This window comes from Tupaia chinensis, unplaced genomic scaffold (assembly GCF_000334495.1).
Source record: "Tupaia chinensis unplaced genomic scaffold, TupChi_1.0 Scaffold000165_2, whole genome shotgun sequence".
NCBI classification, from domain to species: Eukaryota; Metazoa; Chordata; class Mammalia; order Scandentia; family Tupaiidae; genus Tupaia; species Tupaia belangeri.
Genome location: NW_006159640.1, coordinates 4,429,819 through 4,446,379, shown reverse-complemented (window position 1 = coordinate 4,446,379; position 16,561 = coordinate 4,429,819). Strand labels below are relative to the sequence as shown.

At 38.5% G+C, this 16,561-nt stretch overlaps 1 protein-coding gene, 1 non-coding gene and 2 pseudogenes across 2 annotated transcripts in view; 2 read left to right on the top strand and 2 right to left on the bottom strand.

Moving 5' to 3' along the window:
- Positions 1-16,561, bottom strand: part of TEX11 (testis expressed 11) — a 514,378-nt gene that overhangs the window by 73,392 nt on the left and 424,425 nt on the right. The window contains 1 exon segment of the mRNA XM_027770916.1: positions 1,168-1,208. Within this exon segment, the coding sequence (XP_027626717.1) occupies positions 1,168-1,208 (41 nt within the window).
- On the top strand, positions 2,058-2,485 carry LOC102478973 (28S ribosomal protein S18c, mitochondrial pseudogene; annotated as a pseudogene).
- On the top strand, positions 6,669-6,961 carry LOC102479396 (ragulator complex protein LAMTOR5 pseudogene; annotated as a pseudogene).
- LOC114007417 (small nucleolar RNA SNORA71) lies at positions 8,307-8,439 on the bottom strand. The gene has a single exon (XR_003549046.1). It is a non-coding gene; the product is annotated as a small nucleolar RNA SNORA71 (small nucleolar RNA).

Below are 16,561 nucleotides of genomic sequence, written 5' to 3'. Positions count from 1 at the left end.
AGAATAGGAATAATCATTAAGACTGAAATGGATATTGAGAATTGGAATTGACTGGCAAAATATTTATTGAGATCTCACACAAAGCACAGTGCACAACCAGAACATGCCATCATCATCAGAAAGCATTTACCTGGTGCCCTTTTGAGAAACAAGAATGCCAATGAGCAGTTTTTCTCTTTTCAAAAGGTTTGGTTTCTAAATCTCTTTGCTATGTTTAATACCCTGTTGACAGGTATTGAACTATTCCAATAAATGAAACTGAGTTTCTAAGATGTGGACTTTGTGGTGTGTTTTAGCCATAAGGAAAAAGGTTAAATGTACAGTAGAAACAGGAGACATGTAAGGCAAAATGGATGCCATATATGAAAACATGGAATTGGAAAAATGAATGTGATGTAACTAGGAGACAAGGTTAAATGAAGTTTATAGGGAGGGGTTCTTATTAGGGGAAACGACACAGATGGGTAAAGAGATGAATAGGTTCAAAATAAGAGAACAAACGATCTTTTTTCTTTTCTTTTTTTGGAGAGGTTTTTGCTATAGGGCGCATGCGCTCACCAGAAAGACAGAGAGAGACAGAGAGACAGAAAGCGAGAAATCACCCTACGGGGGGATGGCCACACCACAATCCCTTCTCCTCCATTATCCTCTCAGGATTTTGGGCATGCACACGCGCCCAGCGTGAGTTTAAGCTGCTGGGTCCTGGACTCGAACCGCGGTCGGCTACCTGGGAGTCCAACGACATAGCCATTACACTAACTGCTGGTCCCAAGAACAAACAATCTTAATTTGACTCAGAGGTCATGAAAAACCAATGGGATTCAGAGGATTTGTATCTGTCTTGTCCTTTTTTACCTGTTCAATTCCTTGGCTAGGCTTGAGTAGGAATTAGAAAGCAAAGAAGGAAGGAAAGGGGGGAGGGAAGAAATATCGTCAAAACAAATGGAATAAAAATAGACATAAAAATAACATTTGGAGATGAACACTAGTGATGACAAACTTTTTCTGCTTGTGGGTAAAGAAATAAAAATAAAGTCCTGTTGCAAACATTAATAAGAAGTGTAAGCTTAACTCAAATACTGGCTAGAATTAGTGTTCTTAACTTACTTGAAGAATTCGAGGATAGAGGCAAGTTGAAGGACTGAAAATAACCAAGGAGATATTTACCTGTATTCAAGCAAGTCAAAAGTCTATCCATTTCTTTCTTCCTAAAAAAAAAAAAATGTATTTCAACTGTCCCGAATTTTTATATAGAAAAAAAAACAAAAGAGACAGTATTTATGCCTGTGAAATGTGTTAAGAAAATGCAAAATAATTAAGTTTGTTATTGAAAATTAAAATCTATTACTACAACACTTTCTCCCATTGTAGGATATGGTTACTCATACCAAGTGCCCTTGTATTTTTTCCTCTCTCATCTACTTCTACACCTACTTTCAGGAATGGATTTCAATACTGATCAGGTTTTCTATTTCAAGGTCAGAAGACTTGAGAGCAGGTAGTGAACTATGTGATTATAACCTTTTTTTTTTTTTTAAAGATGGAATTAGAATCTTTATTTCAAATAAAATTGTATAACAGTAGAAACTCTTCATTTACAGATGAGGAAAGAGACCCAGTGATGATTTATCCAACTTCATGCAGTTAGTGACAATGTCAAGGATACTACCCAGGTTTCTTGACCCTCTGTCAAGCTTCTTTAAAGGCTATATGCATTTTAAAATAGGACTCTGGTTTCTATTTCTGTATGTAAGGAACTTGAAAGTTAGTACTCTGTCCTTGCAACAAGTTGCATTTGTCTGCATTTATTTCTTCATTTGCAACAAGTTAAAAGCTGAACAAACTGAAAAATCAATAGCTCTTCTTGGACCCATAAAAGAAGTGAGGAAATGGCCAGCAGGTGGTGTGGTGGTTAAGGTCCTGGACTCCCACATGACCCACTATAGTTCAAGTCCCATACCTGGGGACTTGCTTTCTCACTTTCTCTCTCCTCTCTCTCTCTTCTGGTGAGTGCAAGTGCCCTATAGCAAATATATAAAAAAAAATAATAGGGAATGATGGCTGCTGCGACTGCTATTTGCAGTGGTCTAGGGAGGAAAATGTTGTCACATTTGGCAACAGCTGCTGTCTGCTGTAAAGGTCCCAGGACTCAGGAGGTAATGTGGAGAAGAGGCTATTCACAATATAGACAGGAAACCAGCAATGAGGACCTGCCTGTTTCAATGGAGAGTCCTTAAAAGGAGCCTCTTAAGAAGTGTATCTTGTGTGAGAAAAGTGTAGATTATAAGAATGAACAGCTTTTGTCTGCATTTATTTCATTTACTGGGTGCATTTACGAAGACACATAACGGGTCTTTGTGGGAAGAAACAGAGAAATCACAAAAGCGATTAAAACAATTCAAAAAATGGTCTTATGTCAGTTTCATACAAGGACCCTGCATATCTTAAAGACCATAAAGTTTGTAACATCAAATATCAGGAATAAATTACATAAGGTTATTACCAATAAATGTATTTTACACTAAAAATAAATACATAATAATAATGATAAAATTAAATTAATAATTCATTTTTATCCATATAGATTTTTATTGTTTTATAATATTAAATAAATAATCTTTTTAAAAAATTTAGAAAGGAGAGAGAAGTGAGGGAAGACAGCAAACCATTGACCCAACAATTGGACACAGACAAATTTGGGCAGTCACAGTTAATTGGAGCAGAGACTCAAGAGCGGAAACCACCATAGAAACAAGTGCTGAAGTAGGAAACCCTGAAATGTAGTTGACAAATTACTGTAGGGTCAGCATGGGTACATCTGAGTTAAAAATTATAAGGAGCCAGCAGGTGGCACAGTGGTTAACGTGCTAGATTCCCTCATGGACAACCATGATTTAAGTTCTGGACCTGGCAGCTTAAGAGTCATACCAGGCATATGTACACATGTGCCTGAAATTCTGAGAAGAGAATGAAGGAAAAGGGATTGTAGCATTATCAGCCCCCTCGGGGGGTGATTTCTCACTTAGCCTCTCTCTGTCTCTCTCTGGTGTGCATACACACTCTTTGGCAAAAACCTAAAAAAAAAAAAATTCTAGGAAAATATGGGAATAGGAAGACCTCTACAATCTTGTGAATTTTACTCACAGGAGCTCAGCCAAGTTCTCACACTGAATATTGGAGAAAAATTATTTGTGTTTGTCGCAGGAGGAGGGGAAAAAGGAACCATTTTGAAATATATTAAGAATGTTTTGTTCTTAACAAGGCCTGTCCTCAATAGAAATGACTTAACCAAAGACTAGCCCTCCAGGATATTATTAGAGCCTAATTGATCCAGGGGAAGAGAACTACTCAGATCCAGTCTTTAATAACCAGAGGGTGAGAGAAAATAAAAAAAAAAGACTGAGAAGCACTTGTGAAGTTTACAGTCCAGAGATATAGGCTCACTGAACAATCGATACCTAATCACAAGATGATAAAACATGTCCCCTACTCTCATAATTCACCATAATATTAGTACAGGCTTATTTATAGCAGTTCCTTTTTACCTGATACATCATGTCTGGTTATCAACAGAAAGTTACAAGGCATACTAAAAGACAAAGAATACAATTTGAAGAGATAAAGAAGTATCAGAATCAGGATAGGGATGTTTGAATTACAAGTCTAAGAATTTAAAACAACTATGATTAATATAGTAAGGGATTTAATGGACAAAATAGATATTATATGAGAACAGATGGACAATGTTAGCAGAGAGAAAACCTAAAAAGATCCAAAAAGAAATGCTAGATATCAAAAGCATTCTAACAAAAAAGAAAGTGTCTGTAATGGGCTTATTTAGCATACTTGACACAGCCAAGAAAAAAAAAATCTCTGAGATTAAGGATATAACAAAAAATTGGGAAAACTTATTGCCAGTAGACTCGCATTGCCAAAAAAAAAAGTTAAAATAAGTTCTTTTAAAAGAAGAAAAATAAGGCCTTCTGCCAGACTTGGACCATACCACCCCACTGGTGCTTATGCTACCCTGCTAGACATTACCTCACGCCCCACCCCATGCTCACACTCAATGTCTGGCTCAGACCCCAGCTACATCTGGACTAGAGAAGTTGGGGTAAGTAGAGGAACATGGCCACTGACTGAGGAGAGGGCCTGTTGCTGCCACCTCTGCAGGTACCCAGGCATGGACACTGCCTGAAAGCAGCCTCCACAGAGAGAGGAATCAGGCCAGACCTACATGGGGCAGGAGGAAGTTGACAGGAACTGTCAGATTGCATGGTGTTTACTTGCAAAAGCAGAGAGGAACCAACCTCCTGAAGCCACTGAGGTTCTAGAGAACTCCTCTCATTCACCCTCTGCCGATTTCCCTTCCTGAGGGGAAAAATAAGAGACATTCCCTCTGAAACTCTGAACCCCATGACCACCACTGTGTATTCCAGCAATCCCACCCACAGAAGAATAAGAAAAGTGGCACAGAGCTAGCACACATCATGGGGAGGCACAAGACCAAGCAGCTTCAGGAAGAAAAAAAAGTTGGACCTCCTGTCTTACTCCAACCCAAGCTGGCAAGAGAACTACACCTCCTTGTTTGATGAGCAAGTGGAGTTCCATCTACAATCAGGTCTCCACACCCTGGAGGGAGCAAAGGTCTCAAAAGAGAGCACCCCAACAGAGGCTGAAGGATTTGATCACTATCTCTTGTCTGGTAGATAAGGTAAAACTACACTTTTTCTCTCATCAGTCTCAAGGTCAGCGGAACAATTACTTGATCCAACTGATGCTATCCACAATATAGCACTTCTAAACCTCACTGGACTGTATCACATATAGGCTACACAAGCCCTGCTCTGACCTAGAAGATAAAGCCCTTTACCAGAGATATATCTGGTACCTAGGACTGTTCTCTACCTGCCACCCCACTACCCCTGCCAACCTACAGCACTACAGAATCTACTTCAAAAATTATAAAGAAGTGAGTACTTCACCAGATGCCTAAAAGCCAGTGCATAGACACAAGAAATATTAGAAAACAAGGAAATATCTCTCCCCAAAAGAACACAATAACTCCTTACAAACAATAGGCAGCATGAAAGAATTTACAAAAATGTCAGAAAAAGAATTCAGAATAATCATTGTGACAAAACTCATTGAGATACAAGAGAAAATGGACAATCAATTCCAGGAGATGAGAAAATAATTTTATGACCTGAAAAAGAATTTCATAAAGAGATAGTCACCCCAGAAAGAATCAATATAAGAAATAAAAATCTCTCTTGAAAGCATTAACAGCAAATAAGATTAGGAAGAAGAAAGAATCTTTGATCTGGAAGAAACAGCCTCCAACTTGATCTAAACCACCAAAAAGAATAAAAACTTAAAAAAAATAAGGACAAATGGGAACCAATAAACACAATTAAATACCCAATATCCATATAGTAAGTATTTCAAAAGGTGATGTGGATGTTAAAGGCATAGAAAATGTCTTTCGTGGAAAACTATCAGAAAACTTTCCAAATATAGAGAAACATACAGACATCCAAATCCAGGAAACACAAAGAATGTCAAGTAGAATCAACATAAAAAGAACTTCCCCATGGCACGTCATAGCCAGATTGGTAAAAATCAGACACAAAGACAATATTCTAAACAAGGCAGCCCATCAGGTTAACATCAGACTTATCAAGTAAATCAATGCAAAGAAGGGGAAGATATATTCAAAATGCTAGAAGAAAAAAAAATCAACCAAGAATATTATATGCAGCAAGACTATCACTCAAATGGGAAGAATAAAATCATCCTCAGATAAACAAAAACTGAAAGAATTCACCAAAACTAGACCAGCTCTTCAAGAAGTACTAAAAGGAATATAAGGAAAATGAAATGGGAGACAAATAGAAATAAGACAACACAAAACAACTAAGAAAATGACTAACAAAATGGCAGGGATAAATCTGAAAATATTGATGATAACACTGAATGTTAATGGATTAAATTCCCGAATTAGAAGACACAGAATGGGTGAATGGATTTAAACAAACAAACAAACAAAAAATGAACAAACAAACAAAAACAGGAGCCCTCTATATGCTGCTTACAAGGAATACACCTCAATGATAAAGACATACATAGACTGAAAGTAAAAGGCTGGAAAAAGATATTCCATGCAAACAGAAACCAAAAAAACTCTGGAGTCATGATACTGATATCAGATGAAATAGACTTCAAGACAACAACTATAAGAAGAGACAAAGGACACTATATAGTACTAAAAGGACTAATTCACCAAGAAGATATAACACTTATAAATATTTATACGCACAACACTGGAGCACCTAAATACATGAAAGAAAGACTGCTAGATCTAAAGGGAGAGATAGACTGCAATACACTAATAGTTGGGGATTTCAATACCCCACTGACACCTCTGGAGAGATCATCAAGACAAAAAATAAACAAAGAGACACAGGAACTAAATGATTCCAAAAATCAAATGGACTTGACAGACATCTATAAAACTTTTCACCCAACAACCACAAAATACACATTTTTCTCATGCCCACATGGAACGTTTTCAAAGATCGACCACATGAGGTCCACGCCCAGCTGGCGTCCTGTGACCGAGGCCTGTGGTGGATCCTGATGCTAGGCGCTGCAGAGCACTGCCCTGGGGTAGACGGCAGCCAGGATGGAGGTGACTTTGGAGCAGCACTTGGAGGACACAATGAAAAATCCATCCATTGTTGGAGTTCTGTGCACAGATTCACAAGGACTTAATCTGGGCTGCCATGGGACCCTGTCAGATGCGCATGCTGGGACGATATCTGTTTTAGCCCAGCAAGCAGCCAAGCTAATCTCTGACCCCACTGATATTCCTGTGGTGTGTCTAGAATCAGATAATGGGAACATTATGATCCAGAAACATGATGGCATTACAGTTGCAGTACATAAAATGGCCTCTTGATGTCTTTTATCAGTTCTGCAGTTTATAAGAGGGAATGGAGCCTGTTCTAATGATCTTACTAAAATGATTGAAATTTCTGGTAGTTACATCATTCATTTAGGACACATTGGGCACTTTTCTATTTATTTTAAAGTTGCTTTTTAACATTCTGTGTACTGGACTTATCAAGATACTGTGCTAGTAAGAAAGGATTATGTTTTAAAGCAGCAAGTCCAGGTCACTTTGTATATAGATATTATGTTCAATAAATCTGGAGGAAAACTTGAAAAAAAAAGATTGACCACATGATAGGGCACAAAACAAGCCTTTACAAATTCAAAAGTATAGAAACTATGTCACGCATCTTTTCTGACCACAATGGAATTAAACTTGAAATTAACTGCAGAAAGAATTCTCAAAAGTATACAAATAGAGGGCTAGCAGGGGACATGCCAATTAAGGCAGCAGGATCCCACATGGCCAACTGCACAGTTGTAGTGCTAGACCCAGCAGCCCAAAATCATACTGAATGTGTTTGTGTGCACCCTAAATCCCAAGAGGAAAATGGAGACAGGGTTGTGGCAAGGCCATCCCTCCTGGGTGTTGATTTCTTTTTTTTTTTTTTTTTTCAAGTCTGTAAAGTTTACTGAATGGCTTAGTGGAAAGGGAACAAAAGTTACAAACTCAAAAGAAAAACTCCTTGTTACTAAGAAGTCATTCTAGGCATGGATAGGGGGACATAGGCTGGCCGAGGGCATGGTTGTCAACACTCAGAACCAGCTGCCGTCTGCCGTGTCTGGACCCCGGTCTTGTGCAAAGTGAACAGCTGTTCTGTGATGCTCTGGGCGGGCAGCAGGAAGCAGCTCTGGTGACCTTCCTGTGCTGACCTCACTCTCCATTCTCTGCCCCTCTGGGGTCCAGAAGAGCGCCAAAAAGAATCATGGTAAGTTAGGTCACCCCAAGGGTGACTCCACAGCCTTGGGACCTCCTTCTGCAGTCTCTGGGATCTCAGACTGAGCCCACCGTACTAGGAGGTCTTCTCATTTGTGTCCAGTGCTGTGTTGGGCACCAGGGCACCAGGAAGGCCGTGAAACAAGACAGAGGTCCTGCCCGCAAGCTCACAGCACAGGGGCGTGGTAAGCAAGCCAAGGACCCCAGGTGTGATCAGTGCTGACACCCAGGGGGCGCAATGGGAAGGCACCCCAGGAGGCTGATCCTATTCATGGCTCTAAAAAAATCAGCCCATCAACACAAACTCCCTGAGACAGGGCCCTGCCTCACCACCTCCGTTGTTAAATCTGCGAGTACCATGCCCATGCTGGGCAGAAGGGGGACTAAAGGGAGGACATGTACGAAAGATATGACATGTACGAAAGCTTCAGGGTTCGGAAGGGACAGGGTGGACCCTCCAAACACAGGGAAACGCTTTTAGCAAGTCCTCTCCCTGCACTATCAATAACAACGGCACGGGCAGCCCAGGGTCACTTTCGAATGCAGGGCATGGGTGTTGATTTCTCACTTTTCCTCTGTCTGTCTCTCTCTGGTGAGTGTGTGTGCCATGTAGCAAACTAGAAAAAACAACAACAAAAAAAGAGGGGACGGCAGGTGGTGTGGTGAAGGGCACTAGACTCCCACATGGCCAACCACAGTTTGAGAACAGGACGTGGTGGCTTGTTCTCTCATTTTCTCTCTCTCTTCTCTCTCTCACTCTTGCTCTCTCTCTCTCTCACTGTGTCCCTCTCTGGTCAAATTAAAATGAGTAAATAAATAAATAAAGTTAAATAAAAATAATCTAAAGAGAGAGAGAGAGAGAAATACATAGAAACTAACCTATTCCTGAATGACTTCACTGCTACTGAGGAAGACTGAAATTAAAGATTCATTGAAACTCACAATAATGAACACATGAGTTTTGTAACCTATGAGACACAATGCAAGAAGTCATAAGAATGAAGTTCATAGCAACTTGTGCTTACAAGAAAAAAAAACAGAAAAATGGCAAATAGACAACCTAATGACACATCTTAAGGGAGTGGAAAAACAACAACGAATCCCAAAATATACCAGAAGAAAAGAAATAATAAAGATTAGAGCAGAAATAAATGACATAGAGAATAAAAGAACTGTACAGAAAATAAACAACCTAAAGTTGGTTCTTTAAGAGGATAAACAAAATTGACATACTGTTAGCAAAAGTAATCAAGAACAGAGAAAGGAATCATGTAAATAAAATCACAACAAAACAGGCAATATTATAACAGAAATAACAAAAACACAAAATATCATGAAAGAATACTATGAGCAACTATATGTCAACAAACAAGAAAACTTAGATTATAAGGACAAATTTCCAGATACATACAATTTACCTAATTTGAATCACTAAGAAATAATAACAGAAAGCCTGAAAAGACCAATATCAAGCAATGAGATTGGATAATACTCAATAGAAATAGTCTCCCAACAAAGAAAGTCTAGATGGCTTTATTTAAAACTTCTACAAAAATTTTAAAGAAGAGAGAACCCCAATTCCCCTCAGCTGAATTTCTGAAAATCCAAAAGGAAAGAACTCTCCCAAACTCATTATATGAAGACTTTATCATCTTGATCTCCAAAGCAGACAAGGACATAGCAAAAAATGAAAACTACAGACCAATATCCCTGATGAATACAGATGCAAGAATCCTCAAGACATAAGCAAATATCCAACAGCACATTAGAAATATACACACAGGGGACCAGCAGTTAGTGTAATGGCTATGTCGCTGAACTCCCATGTTGTCGACTGTGGTTCAAGTCCCAGACCCGGTGGCTTAAACTCATGCCAGGCACGTGTGTTTGCATGCCCAATATCCTGAGAGGAGAATGGAGGAGAAGGGATTGCAGTGTGGTCATTCTCCCGGGGGGTGATTTCTCGCTTTCTATCTCTCTATCTCTCTCTGTCTTTCTGGAGAGTGCACGTGTCCTATAGCAAAAATCTCTCCAAAACAAAAACAAAAACAAAAAACAAGAAATATTATACATATGGTCAGGTAGGCTTTATTCCAGGGATACAAGGGTGGTTCAACATAAATATAATACACATTAACAGAAGGAAAGATAAAACCCATATGATCATATTAATCAATGCAGAAACAACATTTGATAAAATATAGCATCCCTTCATGATTAAGACTCTCAGCAAAGTTGGCAGAGAAGGAACATTTTTCACACAATAAAAATCCATATATGATAAAACCATAGCTAACATCCTACTGAATAGGGAAACACTGAAAAAATTTCCAATAGAAACTGGAGCAAGACAAAGCTGCCCACTTTATTCACTCCTTTTTAGCATAGTACTGGGAGTCCTTGCCACTGCGACCAGACACAGTAAAATAAAAGACATTCAAATAGAAAAAGAAGTGAAAAAACCTCTATTTGCAAATGGCATGATTATTTACATAGAAAATACAAAAGAATCCACAAAATAAACCTCTTAGAAGTGATAAATGAATTCAGTAAAGTAGCAGGATACAAAATCCATATTCCAAAATCAATAGCATCTTCATACACCAAAATGAATGGACCAAAGTAGAATTGAAGAAAACAATCTCATTTACAATATCCAAAAAGAAATAAGTAAATTAATAAATAAGATACCTAGGAATAAATCCAACCAAAGAGGTGAAAGACCTCTACAGGGAAAACTATGAAAAACTGAAAAAATAGAGCATGATACAGAAAGTGGAAAGACATCCCATTGTCCTGGATAATTAGAAGAATTGATGTAATCAAGATGTCAATTCTACCCAAATTAATTTACAAATTCAATGCAATCCTGATCAAATTACCAGAGATATTCTTCACCAAAATAGAAAAAATAATCATAAAATTTGTCTGGAATCATAAAAGGCCACATATTGCCAAAGCAATACTGTATATCAAGAATTAAATAGCATCTCATGCTCTGGCTTCAAAATATATTACAAAGCTGTAATAATGAAAACAGCAAAGTACTGGCACACAAAAAAAGACAGATAGACCAGTGGAACAACACAGAGAATCCACAGATATACTCCAAATCAAATAGCCAACTGATTTTTGACAAAGAGCACAAGACAATTCAGTGAGGAAAAAAGTCTCTTCAGAAAATGGTGCTGGAAGAACTAGATACCTACCTGCAGAAAAATGAAACTGGACTCCTATCTCTCACCATTAACAAAAATCATGTCAAAATGGATCAAAGATATAAACATAGGGACCAGCAGTTAGCGTAATGGCTATGTCGCTGGACTCCCACGTAGTTGATTGCGGTTCGTGTCCCGGACCCGGTGGCTTAAAACTCACGCCGGGCGCGTATGCGTGCGTGCCCAAAATCCCGAGAGGAGAATAGAGGAGAAGGGATTGCGGCGTGGCCATCCCCCCCTGGAGGGTGATTTCTTGCTTTCTGTCTCTATGTCTCTCTCTGTCTGTCTGGCGAGCGCATGCGCCCTATAGCAAACAAAACCAAAACAAAACAAAACAAAAACAAAAACAAAAACAAAAAAAACCTCTCCAAAGATGTAAACAGAAAACCTCAAACTATGAAACTATTGGTGGAAAACACAGGGGGAACACTTGAAGACATCAGAGTAGGCAAAGACTTCTTAAATAAGACACCTAAAGCACAGGCAGTAATTCCAAGAATAGACAAGTGAGACTACATTAGGCTAAAAAGATTCTGCACAGCAAAGGAAACAAAAATTAGAGTAAAGAGACAATTCTCAGAATGGGAGAAAATACTGCAAACTCTGCCTCAGATAAGGGACTGATACCTAGAATACACAGGGAACTTAAGCAGCTTACCCAGAAGAAAATGATTAACCCAATTAAAAGATGGTAAAATGAGCTGAATAAACTAACTGTGGCTCAAGTCCTGGCCCTGCATCAATAGCCAAAAAGCATATGAAAAAGTACTCAATATCTCTCATCATAAGGGAAATGTGAATCAAAACCACAATGAGATATCACTTAACCCCAGTCTGAATGACTATAATTTTAAAAATAAAGACTGGCAAGTTCTGTCAAGGTTGTGGTGAAGAATGAACCCTCCTACACCATTTGGAATGTAAATTAGTCCAGGCACTATGGAGAACAATATGGAGATTCCTTAAAAACTTACAAAAAAACTACCATTTGACTCAGTGATACCATTCCTGGTTATTTATCCAAAGGATAGGAAAACACTCAATTGGAAAGACACTTACTTGCACATCCAAATTTATTACAATATTATTCACAATTGTTAAGACATGGAATCAATCTAGATACTTAAGAATGGATGATTGGATTGAAAAACAATGTGGCAATATACACTACTTAATACACAGCCATAAAAAACAATGATATCTTGGGGACCAGCAGTTAGCATAATGGCTATGTTGCTGGACTCCCACGTAGTCGACTGTGGTTCGAGTCCCAGACCCGGTGGGCACATGTGGGTGTGTGCCCAAGATCCCGAGAGGAGAATGGAGGAGAAGGGATTGCTGCATGGCCATCCCCCCTGGGGGTTGATTTCTCGCTATCTCTCTGTCTCTCTCTGTCTGTCTGGCGAGCGCACGTGCCCTATAACAAAAACCTCTCCAAAAAACAAAAAACAAAAAAACAATGAAATCCTGTTATCTGATATGAAGTGGATGAATATAGAAGATTTAATGCTATGTGAAGTGCAGTCAGATTATGAAAGAGAGACATTATATGGCCCCAACTAAATATGTACCAAATATCTCCATCCTGTGGCAGAAACTGAAAGACTAGACGCTGTAATACCAGGGAGGGCAATAGTAGATACCAGAGACTGTATTAGAGTTGGGGGGGGAGAAAAAGCTGGGGAAAAAATACATTTAAGAGACAAAAGAATGTAATGTTACCTGTTTGCAGATGATATATATGGTAATATCTTTGACTTGAATAATATGCACTGCATGGGACCACCAGTTTGCATAATGGCTATGTCACTGGACTCCCATGTAGTTGACTGTGGTTCATGTCCCAGACCTGGTGGCTTAAACTCACGTTGGGAGTGTGTGCGTGCGTGCCTGTGGTTGAGTCCCAGACCCGATGGCTGAAAATCAAGCTGGATACATATGCATGTGTGTCCAAGATCTGGGAGGAGAACGGAGGAGAAGGGATTGTGGCGTGGCCATCCCCTCTGGAAGGTGATTTCTCATTTCTCACTGTGTCTGTCTTTCTGGCAAGTGCACACACATTGAGGCAAAAATCTCTGAAAAAAAAAAATCCCTATCTAATGCCATAAAACAAGAAATGTAAATAAAAGGTATACAGATTGCGAAGGAAAAATTATAACTGTCTTTGTTTGCAGGTGACATGTTTATATATAAAATCTGAAAGACAAAAAAGAAAAAAGAAAGGAAAAGAAAACCTCCTGGAATTATAACTGATTTTAACAAGGTTGCAAAATGCAAAATTAATATACAAAAGTCCACTGATTTCCTATATACCAAAAATGAGCAAGTGGAATTTGAAATTAAAAACACAATACTGAGAAGAAGATTCCTCACGGCAAACTAGTTATTTCAGGGGACAAGAGAAATGAAGATTTGCTACTGATAATTCAGCCTCCAGCAAACAAGCTAGTGTGATTGAACTTCAAGAATTAGAAACACACCATCCATCAGATGACAAGAAATCACCGCAAGACCACAAGAAATATGGGAAAGCAAGAAAACACCTCTCCTCCAAGGGAAAAGAATAACTCCTCTTCATCCACAAGCAGTTCAATGGAAATCATGGAAATATCTGATAAATTATTTAGAGTATTCATAATGGCGAAGCTAACAGAGATGGAAGAGAGACAATGAACTGCTAACGAGAAAGGAGAAAGAAGTTGACAAGTTCCAGGAGGTGAGGAAATTCTTGCAAGATCTAAAAGAGGAATTACACGCTTTACAAAAGAGTCAAACAGAACTGTTAGAAATGGAGTCTATAATACAGGAAGTCAAAATCTCCCTTGAAAGTATTAAAAGCAGACTAGATCATACAGAAAATAGAATCTCAGATGTAGAAGAGAAAATTACTCCTAGAAAAATCCACCATGAAGACTGAGAAAATGGCACAAAAAATTGAGAATAATATACGAGAAGTACTAGATACCATCAAACGTCCAAACATCCGTATAATTGGCATTCCAGAAGGAGAAGAGACCCATAAGGGCATTGATAATCTATTTCATGAAATCCTGCAAGAAAACTTTCCAAACCTAGAGAGGCATTCAAAGATCCAGTCCCAGTCTGGAGTTGAATATTATATTCCAGAATTTAATCGGGAAAATTGAACCAAAACAGAAGATAAAGTACATGAGACCGATAGGTTTATGCACCTACCATCTTAACAGAATCCTAACCTGTTTCCTGGCTTTCAGCAAAGTTCCTTAGCATTTCTTTAAGTTAAAACTGGTTTACTTAATAATACCAAATGAACTTGCTATTGAAAGTAGTTACATTATTTAAGAAATTGTCTGATCAATACAATGTGGGTGGGAAAGGAATGGAAGTCAATTGTAGACTCCAGAGGTAGTGTGAGAAGAGGGTGGGAAAGGACAGGGGGTCAGAAAGAGCGGTAAAAAAATAATTCTAGAAACTAGAAATGGAAAATTTTTTAGAATAATACGCATGATTAATTCACTATGCAGTATATTCTGGATGGGAAATCACATTTTGTATGCTGTGATGATGCTGAGGGAAAGAATGTAAATTAAGTTACCAAAAAAAAAAAAGTTTCAGAAAAAAAAAATAAATACATTTGTTGACCGCAGTAAGATATATAGCCACAGCTAGGTGCTACTTTATAGGATGCCTAAAGTTAGACTTGCGTTCATGGAAATGTATATATCAGCTGTGTTTGCTATGAAAATATTTAGATTAATTAAGATCTTTAGTAATTCAATAAAAAATGGGGGAGGGGGACAGTATAGAAAGTAAACATAGATACACCAGAGATAGTGTGGGAAGTGAGTGGGAAATGGCGAGGGTAAGAGATAGGGAACCAAGGATTGGGGGGAAAAAAAGCAAAACATACAGGAAACAAGAAATGAAAAATTATTTGTTGACAATAACATGTATGTCGATGTGCTTGATTGAGACAATATACAGTGTATTCTGGATGGATAACCAATCAATCAATCAATCAATCAATCAATAAAAGATAATTTCCAGATCCACCCAGCTTCTGTGTAGAGAGAGCCAATTCGAAGAAAGTATTTTACTAAACCCATAAATATTGAAGTACTTTCTTGTCTAATGACTGAAAAACAATTCAGAAGCTGCTCTGAAAATCTGCAAATACTGTTCATCTATTATTTATTGTTTTATTCTAACCCAAACTCCAAAACAATAGGAAGAAAGCTTTAGACAATTGGATAATATTTCTTTGCAGAGTCAGCTTAAATCTTTGTCTCCAATGCATTATGAGATAAACAAGAGTCATTTAACATTACTCAGATTAAATGAAAAAAGGATATGCTGGTTCTTTTGTCAACCATGAGGTATTAATTGTGTAAGATGAAGGTGAGAGCTGTAGCAAATTGAAAGAGAAATAAGAGGTCTGGCTCTTGCTCTTGTGGGATTTGCACTGTAACAAAGAAGATAAAGCATTGGTTTAAATAAACACACAGATATTCCACATTATTGAAAAGAGTAAGTCAAGATGTCAGCGGTTCTTCCCAACTTAATCTATATATTCAATCTAATCTAATAAAAATTCCAGCAGTTTATTTTGTGGATATTGACAAACTGATTTTCTTTTTCAATGAGTTTAAATGCAGAGACAAAAGACCCAGAGGAGCCAACATAATATTGAAAGAGTACAAAGTTGGGATGTGAACCACTGAAGATCCTCTGCCTAAACTTCACCCTCCTGCTCCCCAGTCTAGCCAGGAGCCAGGATAAGTCAATCAACAGCCATGTATATTTGAGTTCCAAGTGGCCCCATTTAGGGATCTCGACCACCGAAGACCCTCTGCCCAGACTTCACCCTCCTTTTCCCCAGTCTATCCAGGAGCAAGATTTAATTAACTCCAAAAAATAGGGAAAAAATGTATAATCCATCAGAAGGCCAGAAACCACCAGAGAGGCAAAAGACATATGAAAAATAAAGAAAATATCTCTCCTCTAATAGAAAAGAATAACTCTTCTTCCTCCACAGAGAATACAAGGGAACTCATGGAAATGTCAGATAAAGAATTCAAAATATTCATAGTGACAAACCTAATAGAGATGCAAGAGATGAGAGACAATGAACTCCAGAAGATGCAGGATGAAAGAGAGGAGTTCCAGGAGGCGAGGAAGTTCTTGCACAATCTGAAAGAGGAGGTATACATCATTAAAAAGAATCAAGTGGAATTATTAGAGATGAAGGCTGTAATACAGGAAATCAAAACCTCCCCTAATAGTATCAAAAGCAGGGGACCAGCAGTTAGTGTAATGGCTATGTCGCTGAACTCCCATGTAGTCGACCGCGGTTTGTGTCCTGGACCTGGTGGCTTAAAACTCACACCAGGCACATATGCATGCATGTGTGCCCAGGATCCCGAGAGGAGAATGGAGGAGAAGGGATTGTGGCATGGCCATCCCCCCTGGGGGG